A 10668-nucleotide genomic window follows, 5' to 3' on the forward strand; every position below is an offset into this window, starting at 1 on the left:
CCCCCCCCCCCCCCCCCCGGCACAGTAGATCCCTGTTCCCTGTGGCTCCCCACCCGGGGGAGCGACCCTGGGGAGGAACGGGGGCGAGTGTACATTAGTTGCAAGTTCATAAGATTTCTGATTGATAAATTGGCGCCGCCCGCCGTGCCGGCACGAGGTACGCTGTGGAGGTACACCCTGTAGTATTTCTTTTTTCTTTGTTTGTTTGTTTTTGTTTGTTTGTTTGTTTGTTTGTTTGTTTGTTTGTTTGTTTGTTTCACCTTGATTTTGTACTTTTGTTATCGCGTGTGTTAATTAGTGGTGCTTGCTGCTGCTGCTGTCCTTATTGTGTACCTCGTCACTACTCGAGAGGTTAGGTTGTTCGATTTTTCGATTGTTTGCTTTGTTTGAGGTTTCGTCAATTTTTGCTTTTTGTTTTAGGTTTTTAATTTACTTTCGTCACACCGATCCTCGTTTTGGTTTCTTGTTTTCTTTCTTCTTGTCTCTGCTTGGTTTTGCTTTGCTCTACTTTCCTTAATTGCTACATTCCTTTAGTTGTATAATGTTCGCGGCTCTCCGCGGCCCCGCAGGGGGTTTGTTTGTAAATATTTGTCTTTTCTTTCCGTTTTCGTCCCGCGCAAACAACAACAATAGCTCCTAGTCCTAGTTTTCGTGTTGCTGTGCGTGTGTATCTGTTTGTCTGTTTGTTTGTAAGTTTGTTTGTCGGTTTCCGGTTCTGTTTCGTTCGGCCTGCCAAGTGTGTCCTCTGCCGCTTTCGTCCTGCCACGACGTCCTGCCTTAGGCTCTTCTCCTCTCTCTCTCTCGCTTTCGCTCTTTCTCTTTCGTTACGCGAACAACAGCAGGGTGGTTCAGCATTCTGCAAACTGAACGGAAGCCTGCGGCGGCGGCGGCGGCGGCGTTGGGCTACTGGCGCTGGCGTATTTCGCCGTGCCCGGCGTGCCCGTGAGTACCCGTGAGTGACCATCGCTGCCGTGACCGTTCTGGAGGAGCTGAAGGAGCAGTAGCGAGGGCGTGGGGGCGTCGGTGGCGGATGCTGGACGGCGGCACCGAAGGACCTATAACCCGGAGGCGCTGGCGAGGCCCCCGTGGTGCATTCCGCCGCTCTGCAAGTACATGTAGTAGTTGTAGGAGTTGGGCGACTGCGGCGTGACGGTGTCGTGCATCTGGTGGTGGTGGTGGTGGTGGTGCTGGTGCATGGCCGCAGCGTTGCCCGCGGCCGCCGCCGCCGCCGCTGCAGCAGCCGCCGCCGCCGCTGCCGCCGCCGACGCGGAGGCGCTGGCGGCCGACCCGTTCATGCCGCCGGCGGCCATCACGCCGGCTACGCCGCTCACGAGGGCCCCCGGGGGCGGCGGGGTCCCGTGGCACTGGGGGGACGCGGGGGTGGCTCCGTTGCGGGCGAGGGCCGCCACGGCGGCCTGGTGGTGCACGTTCGCCAGGATGTCGGTGACCGAGTGGGACGAGGGCCAGCAGTGGCCGGCGTGCGGGCTGCGGATCGGCGTGGTGCCGGTCGGTGGCGAGGGGCTGCCCCCGCACGACAGCTCCGATTTGAGCGATCCGGCCGTGTACGAGTACGTGGGGTAGATGGAGTTGTAGAGGTGGGCCGACGGGTGGGTCACGTGGTTGCCGCCTCCGCCACCGCCGCCTCCGGCGCCACCTCCGACGCCGCCGCCCAGGCAGCCGCCGCCTCCTCCGCCGCCGCCGCCACCACCACCACCGAGGCCTCCGCCGCCCTGGTGGTGGTGGTGCTGGTGGTGCTGGTGGTGCTGGTGGTGGTGACCGATGCCGCCGAGCTTGTTGCGCAGGATGCGCGAGATCGAGCTGACGCTCGGCACGTTGTTCTTGTCGCAGACCCCGTCCGACAGCAGGCGGTCCCGGATCTCCCAGGCGAAGATGCCCGGGTCCTTCTGCTTCAGCTCGCGGATGTACGTCACCACCTTCGGCGTGGTTACGCGCGGCTTCGAGCCGCCGATCGCGCCCGGCAGGATCGAGCCGGTCTCGTGGTAGCGCGCCAGGATCTTCGACACGCAGCCGTGGCTGACGCGCAGCTGGCGCGAGATGTCGCACGGCCGGATGCCGAGCCGGGCCAGTTCCACGATCCGCATCCGGGTACTGTTCGGCAGGGGCCGCCCGTTCACGAACACGCCGCCCAGCTGGTTCACCTCGCCGTACTGCTGGGCTTGATTTTCTGAACCACAACGAGACAGAGAAAACGAAGCAAACGGTTAGAAAATGCTCCACAATGCAGGAATTTTTAAAATCGCTCCCAAAAGGACTTGTTGTGGCTCGAACGATGTGGGGTCGAGCGTTGTCATGTTGAAAAATCAGCCTATCATGTCTTTGATCCCATTCTGGTCGTTTTACGGCCAAACCTGGCTTCAAACGTATTAATTTTCGTCCATGGGATTTGGCATAAATAATAACATAAGGTTTTAAAAGCTCACAGTACACCACACCTTTCGTATCACACCATATGAACGGCATAACCGTTGCGTGGTGAATATTTCACTTTGATTGCGATGGACTTGGTTCACCAATCCAGGCCTTTTTCAGGCCTTCAACTCCTAACATTTCTACGTGTTCTTTTTGCATCTGACATGCATTCCGATCGAGTAATGCTACCAATTCTTCATCATCAAGCTTTTTTGACTGTACAGGTTACTCTTGATTTTCAGGTCGAAATCATCACTGTTTAACCGTGCATAACCATTAACATTTTGTGGCGTTCGGTAGCAGTTTTCTTCATATTGAAGTAATCCCCGCAAGAACACTCTACCAGGAACAAATATTGACCTGTTCAAATGCTTAAAAAAGTGTTGTGTACGCTTCAAAACAACCTATACTGCGTTAGATGCGTAATGACGGTAGCTATCAAACACAGCTATATTTCATAAAATAAAATTTGTGGCATTTTGTGAGTAATGTGATCTATTCTAAAACCGAATTAATTCACACACCAAATATTTCCACTGGAATTGGAAATAAATTGGCCACTGATAGAAATGCGGCGGAATGAAAAGTAAGGTAAGACTCGTAGTAACGCACGCAAAGAAAATCAGTTTCCACCGATAGCTTCAGGGATAACATTTGGGAAAACGCTACTCGCGCTTTTCTTCTCCTGACCTGACACAGAGGTTTTCACATGCTGCGCCACTTCCTAGCCAGCTCCCAAAAAAACTCAAAACTCGGATAGTTATCAAACAATTCGAGCCGCAAGTCAGCTGGCGCGAGTTTTGGCATGCATCCAACGGGAAGCGAGAAGGGAAGCCCATCGAATGTGTCACCGGGAAGCCCGATCCTCTGAAACGCCGGATCGTTTACAAATGAGAATGAAATGAGCCGTGGTGACGTGGCACGCTGGAGGCAGATAGTTGTAAATAAAATACTTGTGTTCAGCAATTTGGAGTGGGAATCGCTCACCAAATACAGTAACCCCTCATTGAGGAACTATTTATCATAAACTAGCAGACCCGGCGAACTTTGTTCCGCCCTAAAGGCAATGGGCTCCCGGTGATAGAGCAGTTGGTAACGCTCGTCGCACACACGCAGCTGGCCTTAGTTCGAATCCCGGGATCGGTTGTCCGCAGCCGGCCATGGTTTCGATTCCCGATACCGGCCTGCCAGGGGGGTTGGCGCGTAACCAACAACCCCGCCCGCAAAAACCAACTGTTGCAGAGAGCAGCAGAGATTAAGATTGTCTGTGGTTGATGCAGGGGACCGTTCAGAGGTTGTTGCCCAATAAGAAGAAAACGAAACATAATACGTAGAAATAACTACAATAAGTTATTCTTCCACACAACTACGCAATAGTGTGTTAGTATAAAAATAATACTATGAATGTCGGATTAAATCCTCGTTATTTAACAATCTTTGCCCCAAATGACGTCATTTGGAAACATCCATTGTAATGTCGAATGTTTTCATGAAAATGAAGTCGCTCGACGATTTCGCACTCGCAACCGAGCCGTTTCACGGACGGCCTCTCTGTACTCTTGAGAAGCGCGAAATTCAGCTTTACGCACGCGGTCCCGATCGCGGGCAATTTTTTTTCTCTTCTTCAGTCACATTATTCAGTTTTTGTTTTTGCTTGGGCGGAGGAGACGCAGTATTAGCGAGAAAAAGAAGCCAACAGTTGTTTGCTGTCGCGCACTTTGTCTGTCTCGTCTCAGTATAAAGAAAAATCATTGTGCACATTCATTGTGACGGAATATAAAAAGTATCCTAAAGCCTTTCTTGTGTTTTGAGCTACCTGCCTTCCAATTTTCAGCCAAATCGGTTCAGCTGTTCTTGAGTTATGGGTGATTGGAAGAACAACATGGCTGACATTCTTTTATATACGAGGGCTGTTCAAAAATTTTTGCGACATTTGCTTTTCCGCGAGCTACGTATATCCGATTTTCGATTTGTTATGGCGTTAGGTTATACACATGTCAGTGACTTACGGTGGAAAATTCGTCCATTTTGAGTGATCACTAAATTTTTGACAGCCGTTTGACTGTGCACGTGTCATCTGTGCACGCTCATCGTCGATTTTTCTCTACTCCGAAAAAAAGATAGCGCAGAATCTTTCTCTAATGTTTTGTGAAAAATGAAATTAGGAGCACGGACGTATTCGAAATGTTAACAGTGTCTTATGATGAAGCTGTTATGACCAAAACCAGTGCTTATTGTGGTTCAAAATTTATGAGGGCTAAATTTCAAAATGAGGGCCTAGAAGATGTGAACGTTGAAAAACCATGTTTGGTCGAATGTGAACCGTTTTGCTTAAAATGTTCTTCAATTGCAGGATCATGGTGCATCATGCATTGCCAAAGGATAGAACGGTCAATAAAGAATATTTCCTGCAAGTTATGCGCATTTCACCAGAAGCAATCCGGCACAAACTTCCGGATTTGTGAGAAAACCAAAATTGGCTATCGCGCCCCCGCTCACACATCGTGGTTTCTGCGTGAATTTTTGCCTAAAACAATGTGCTGGGCAAATTTTTGGCCTACAAACCGATACCTATACCTACCGATACCGTGTTCCCCAGATATGCCTCCCTGTGACATTTTGCTGTTTTCAAAACTCAAATTAGCGCTTCGTGGTCAATTACTTTTGGAGTAGACCAAAATCGACGATGAGCCAAACCTTGTCCAAGCGAAACAGCTGTCAAAAATTGACGAATAACTTAAAATGGCCGAACTTTTCACCATAAGTCACTGACATGTGTAGCAACCTAATGCCATTCAAACATCGGATCGGATCGGATGTACGTATACGAAAATCGGATATACGTAGCCCGCGGAAATGCAAATGTCGCATTTTTTTTTTTTAACAGCCCTCGTAAATATATAGGTATGGAACGAAGGTATGAAGAGTTACGAAGGAAGTGAAGTTCATTGATAGTATCGGGTGCATGTTTTGGAACTCTGTTTCGAACAGAAGCACGGACGGACAGAAGTTAGTGTCACTGGCCGAAAGTAGGTCAATTTGGTCCAGAGGTGTCAAACGCCCATTTCAGTTCACCATAAATGACCTCTTCCACTCTAAGCCAAGAAAACCCCTCCAACGTTGTGGGCCGTTTGCGTCGTCTCGGTACGATTTAGGTTAGGTTTAGGTTTGATGCGTTAGGTAAGCACGTGGCGTGACCAGTGACCTCGGCATGGGAGCGTGCGAGAGAGAGAGAGAGAGAGAGAGAGAGAGAGAGAGAGAGAGAGAGAGATAGCAATCCGCAATTCGCAGCCATCGATCGTCAATCTGCGTGCGCGGCGAGTGAAATTGGAGACTCGGTTCGTGCCCCGGTTCTCGTTCGCCGCTCGCCGATCCGTAGACGGCTTGGTGCCAACCGTGTTGCCCCGCGGGACCGTGAACTCCGTGGACTCCCATTCTGCGGGGAGCCGTAGGGGTATGCGTCGGGAGGCAGGCATTCTAACTTAAATTAGGTGGCCGGATCATGGATGGATGAACGGTGGTGGCGTGCTCGGAACCGGACCGGCTTCCGAGTGGGCGTAATGTGAGCCTACCATACGTTCGCCCGTGTGGATCTCTGTGGATGCTGGATCTCTTGGAAATTGGGCCTGTGCGTTGTGTCAAGTAACATGCGGAAGTAATTGGCGTGTGCTGAAATCCCCATGAATGACGACGAACGACTAGACCAGAAGGGAGCTAGGTCTAGGGGGCCTGTGAAACTATACAAATGTTGGTGGTTCACATACCGAGAGTACCGAGCACGAACGAATGGGCGCAAGCATAAGAACTAGAGAGGGTGTCCAGTAGACGTTTCTCGGTTCTCGGGTTTTTTATTCCCATTAGCTTCAGATGTTTTGCGCACAGCCAAGACTCTAGATCGCGTTTTCCCAATGGGAACAGCAACAGAGTAGAGTTCAGACGTAGAGATCAGAACGCTGGGGGTTCGGTAGTATCGGAACCGTACAAACTACTCTCTCAGTTAAGAACCGTCGATTCCTTCACCTTTCCTTCGGAACGGCGGAACCGGCCCGGTCTCTGGGCGTGATCCTTGCCCGAGACAGTCGGGCGCGGCGCGCACGCAGTTGAAAATGTTTAATGGCGGTCGTTTCCCGTCGGTTGGTCACGTCGGTCGTCCGAGAAATAAATACATACACGGGGGAAGGCAGCGCGCCCAGCAGGCCCTTTGCAGCAGCAGGCAGGGTGCGGTTCCGTCCGTGTCTGTGTGTCAGTGCATGTGTGCGTGCGTGTGTCGGGAGAAGGTGAAAACGAACGAACCCCGCCGAAAAGGTGCCGAAGGATGGCACCCTTTTTCGGGCCGCCGCAAACGTGTGCATCATTTTTATCCCTACTTTATCTCTTTCGATCGCGTCCTCCCTTTCTCTCTCATTTTATCTCTCTCTCTCTAGCTCTCTCGGTGTCTCGCTCTCGCCGCTGGCCTCGGTCGCTGGTCGCCCGTCTCGGATGGGAACGCCTCAGAAAGTCTCGTACCAGTCGTCGAAGCTGTGAAGGTGCGACGAGGCACCGTGGATGGTGGCACGCTACGCAACACGGTGGCTAAGTGGAAGTACACGATGCACGCGTACATCAAAGCGAACAGCAGCACCAACACCGCGTAGAGGCAGCACAGAGCCAGGCTGAGCCAGGAACAAAACCAGGAACCAGGAAGCAGGAATAGGAAAATAAGAATAGAAAAACCCGGATCGATGAAGACTGGTGGACTGGGTGGGGTTGGGGGGGGGGGGGGGGGATGAGTGGGATACACGGTTGAATGGAAAATGGCCGCCAAATGGGCGCGTGTTGTGGGGGCCCATCACCATCACCATTCTTCGTTTTGCTCGCTTCAGCAGGACCACCGAGCCGTGGGTGCGAGGGAAACCTGAAGCCCTCGGTTGACCTGGGGATGTCCTGGCACTGCCGGGGAAATCACTCGTGAGTACGAGGAGCTCACACACACACCTGGGAGAGAGATGGGTACCATTGTAGTTCCCGCCGGACCGGAAATTTGCCAGAACGTCGGAATATCTGGGAGATCCTGGGAGACCGGGTCTTGATCTTGATCGGGGAACATTCGGTCGGCGGTTGTCTGGCTGGCTGGTTAGCTGGTTGATTGTTGGATTCCACATCCAACAAGCTCTCGCCGATTGCTTCATATGTGTGTGTGTGTATGCGTGTGTGTGTGTGTGTGTATCCGTGACCCAAATGACGTCGATAAGGCGATTAACTGATGAGGCTGATCCATCGCGTGTTTGGATTTTGGAAACTTGATTTCGATTGCTTGACTTTTGACACGTTAAACTTCGTTCTGGAAATTGTAAACCATTTCCAAAAAAAACATTTGACATTTACGAAATGACGACCCCATCATCGGCCCGCGTTTCTTCTAAAATGAAGAAGGGACCGCGGACCCGGAAATAGTGCGATTAGCTCTTGGTTGGTCTCGGATTGTCGAAAGCTGATACAACCATGTGGTGGCCCGATGTGGGCCTCCTCTGTTTGTCGACCGATGCCGAACGTGGTTGGAAACAATCAGATCCCCCCCACCCGACGGTTCCGCGGTTCCACCTTCCGCATTCACACTCGCATACACATTGCAGTTGTTGGATTTTTGGAAAAAAACGGTTTGTTGAACTTACTGCAGCCGAAGTACGTGGTTCAGGACGAGGACAATCCACACCCAAAAACATTATGAGCCACACACGCGCACGGAACACTAGTCGCCAAAAACCGTTGGACGCGAAAACCATGCGCGGGGCATGTGTCGCCGGCCCTCCGTCTTTGGCGCGGCACCGGCGGTATCTTTGACGGAAATTCACGGAAAAGGGGTCCGAAAAGACGTCAATCAGCCGCCGCAACCCGTGCCCAACTACACAGCCCAGGTTCGACACACGCCCGAACACTGTATATTGTCCGTGGTCGCTAACTTGTTCGCGTTCTCTGCTGCTGCTGCTGCTGCGTGGTCCCTGCGGCTGGCAGGATTCCTTGCTGCGGCGAGCGGGGCGGGACCCCAGAGGGGTCCCAAAAAACTGTCACCAAACGGCGAACAGAATGAAGGGCCAGGTCCAGGCATGTCGCTCGGCTGTGGAAAACATGTGTAAGCAATCATAATTTACGGCCGTCCGCGCCGCTCGTCGGAACCGCGTGACGATCGCCCGAGATTTGTTCGAACGCTTCCAACAAATGATCGGTGGGGCCCCTCGGCGACCCCACCGACCAGCACCCGAGGATCGAGGTTCCCGGTGGCCACCGACCCGAGATGGCCCGGCCGGAGGCTGAAGAAGTCAGCTTCCTCCGTCGGCGCTGCATTAAACCAACGGTGGAACCAATTGTGCGCAGAGCGTCGGGGAAGGGGAACCGGGCAGGGCAGGGGAGGGTGGCCGGGGGCGCACTGTACGCGCCGAGCCGAGATTCTTCGTACTGAAAAACCATAAACAGGGGGGAAACACACGGAAAACAATAAAAAAATCCCGAAAACCCCGAAAAATGTTTCCAATTACTTTTACAGTGGCCCCGCGGCTCCTGTACTAGGCTGTTCAATAAGCTCGTAGTCTCGAGGAGAAAAATACATTTTTACGGTTTCCAATACACTTTATTATTCAGTATGGTCTCTCTGAATATCAATACACTTGTTTAAGCGAGACTCCAATTTATGGAGTTTCAATCCCTGAAGTGAAAAACTGGAACGCCTTCAAAACACGCTTCCACAGTTGTTATGACATCATGATTTGATGAAAAACGGCTTTAACGCGTGATTTTTTGGGTCTAAAAAAAGATGGAAGTTGCTAAGGGCCAAAGCTGGTGAATACAAAACTTCAAACTTCAAAACTTTAGTCATTGGTTATACTGCTCCATGAGATGATTAGGCCTTGTACTAAATCTCTTTCCATGATTCGATGATTTTACAACCTTTTCGATATACTTTTTTCTACGATTTTAAATATTCTTGCTGTTTTTGGACGTCTTTGACGTGGATCGTCTTCAAGTTTTGTACGACAGAAAGAAAATTCAGAAACCCCTCTTTTAATGTACTAATTGAAGGTAAAGGTAGTCCTTATGCACTTTCTACATTGGTCCATACATTTACCTTCGCTTTTAAACCTTTCAAACATAAAAATCCAATCACTGCACGATACTTGATTTTTTCCGTTGTAAAAAATACTGTGACACTTCGACACATACTAAATGTTTTGTATGAAAAGAACGTTCATATGAAGAGTGTACCAACGTAACAAAAAAAAAATTAGGCCCGTAGCAGCGCCCTGAGTTATTCAGGCTGCGAACTTATTGAACAGCCCAGTAGAGGCTGAATCGTTCGAGTGCGACCCCCGCAAAGTCTGGCCCGGGTCCTGGGTGGGTCTTTCTCTCTCTGTCTCGCTCGGTCGCGAAGGATTATCGGTCGCGAATGGGCATCCTATCGCCTCTGTCGTTATCTTTCGCCGGATCATACACGGATCTCGAAGATCCGAGGGTCCGCTAGAGATGCTCTAAGAGTTTCAGTTTAATGTTAAGTTTTCGCCCTTGCTCCTTCTCTCTCTCTCTCTCTTTCTCTCTCACTCTCTGTTGCCAGTCCCAGTCCCATCCAGTCTCTTTCATTGCCGTTCGCTTCGTGTTTTTTGTGTGTGTCGTGTCTCTTGCGGTATTCGGCTTGTTTGTAGTTTTGTAATTAGTTTTTCATCGCTTGAGCCATCGTTCCGAGCTGAGCCGAGTTGCGTTGCGTGGTCCCTTTGCTTGCCTGCTGTCCTTCGTTGCGTCCTTTTGCCTGTGTGTGCCTGCGCATGCCTCTGTTGTTTTTCCCTTTCGGGTGACAAATTTTCCATTTTCCCTTGCTTTTTTTCTCTGCCCTCGCCCGTGCCCCTCCGTCCGTGTTGTATTATTTATTTTTCCCGCGTTGTTTTCGGCGAACATCGCGGCGCGGCGCTGGCGGCGACGGTGCCCTCGGAACCTCGGGGGTCATTTACGGATTATGGATTGTGTTTTTGTGGCCCAACATGTACGCCGCCGCCGCCGCTCCGTACTTTCATGTTCTTGTGCGCCTCTTTTTCAGGATCCTCAGGATCCTTCCCACGGGGTGCGACTCTGACCGTGGTGTATCCGAATCCGCCGATCCGCCGTGTCGGCTCCGGATCCGGATCGATCGATCCTCGACACACGTTGATTGACGCACCGTGCCGCTTTGAGGATTAGGAAGATGTTTGGATTAGCCTCGGCGGCTCGGTGCGGTTT

The 10668-nt window shown here is 51.3% G+C and overlaps 1 protein-coding gene across 1 annotated transcript; it reads right to left on the minus strand.

Annotated features, from left to right (window-relative positions):
- Positions 1-1055: 1055 nt before the first annotated feature.
- LOC131213740 (paired box protein Pax-1) lies at positions 1056-5048 on the minus strand. Its single transcript, XM_058207855.1, has 3 exons — positions 5012-5048; positions 1709-2185; positions 1056-1627 (listed from the first exon to the last, which is right to left on the minus strand). Exons 1-3 carry the CDS (start codon positions 5046-5048, stop codon positions 1056-1058), a joined length of 1086 nt encoding a protein of 361 aa, XP_058063838.1.
- Between the last annotated feature and the right edge of the window lie 5620 nt (positions 5049-10668).

This window comes from Anopheles bellator, chromosome X (genome assembly GCF_943735745.2).
Source record: "Anopheles bellator chromosome X, idAnoBellAS_SP24_06.2, whole genome shotgun sequence".
Lineage (NCBI taxonomy): Eukaryota > Metazoa > Arthropoda > Insecta > Diptera > Culicidae > Anopheles > Anopheles bellator.

Excerpts from the sequence above, each read along its gene's own strand:
- LOC131213740 (XM_058207855.1), bottom strand. The coding sequence starts at position 5,048 with ATGTCACAGGGAGGCATATCTGGGGAACACGGTATCG. Across the intron at positions 2,186-5,011 it reads ATCTGGGGAACACGGTATCG|AAAATCAAGCCCAGCAGTAC; the intron begins GTAGGTATAGGT and ends GTTGTGGTTCAG. Across the intron at positions 1,628-1,708 it reads CGGCGGAGGCCTCGGTGGTG|GCGGCAACCACGTGACCCAC; the intron begins GTGGTGGCGGCG and ends GCGGTGGCGGAG.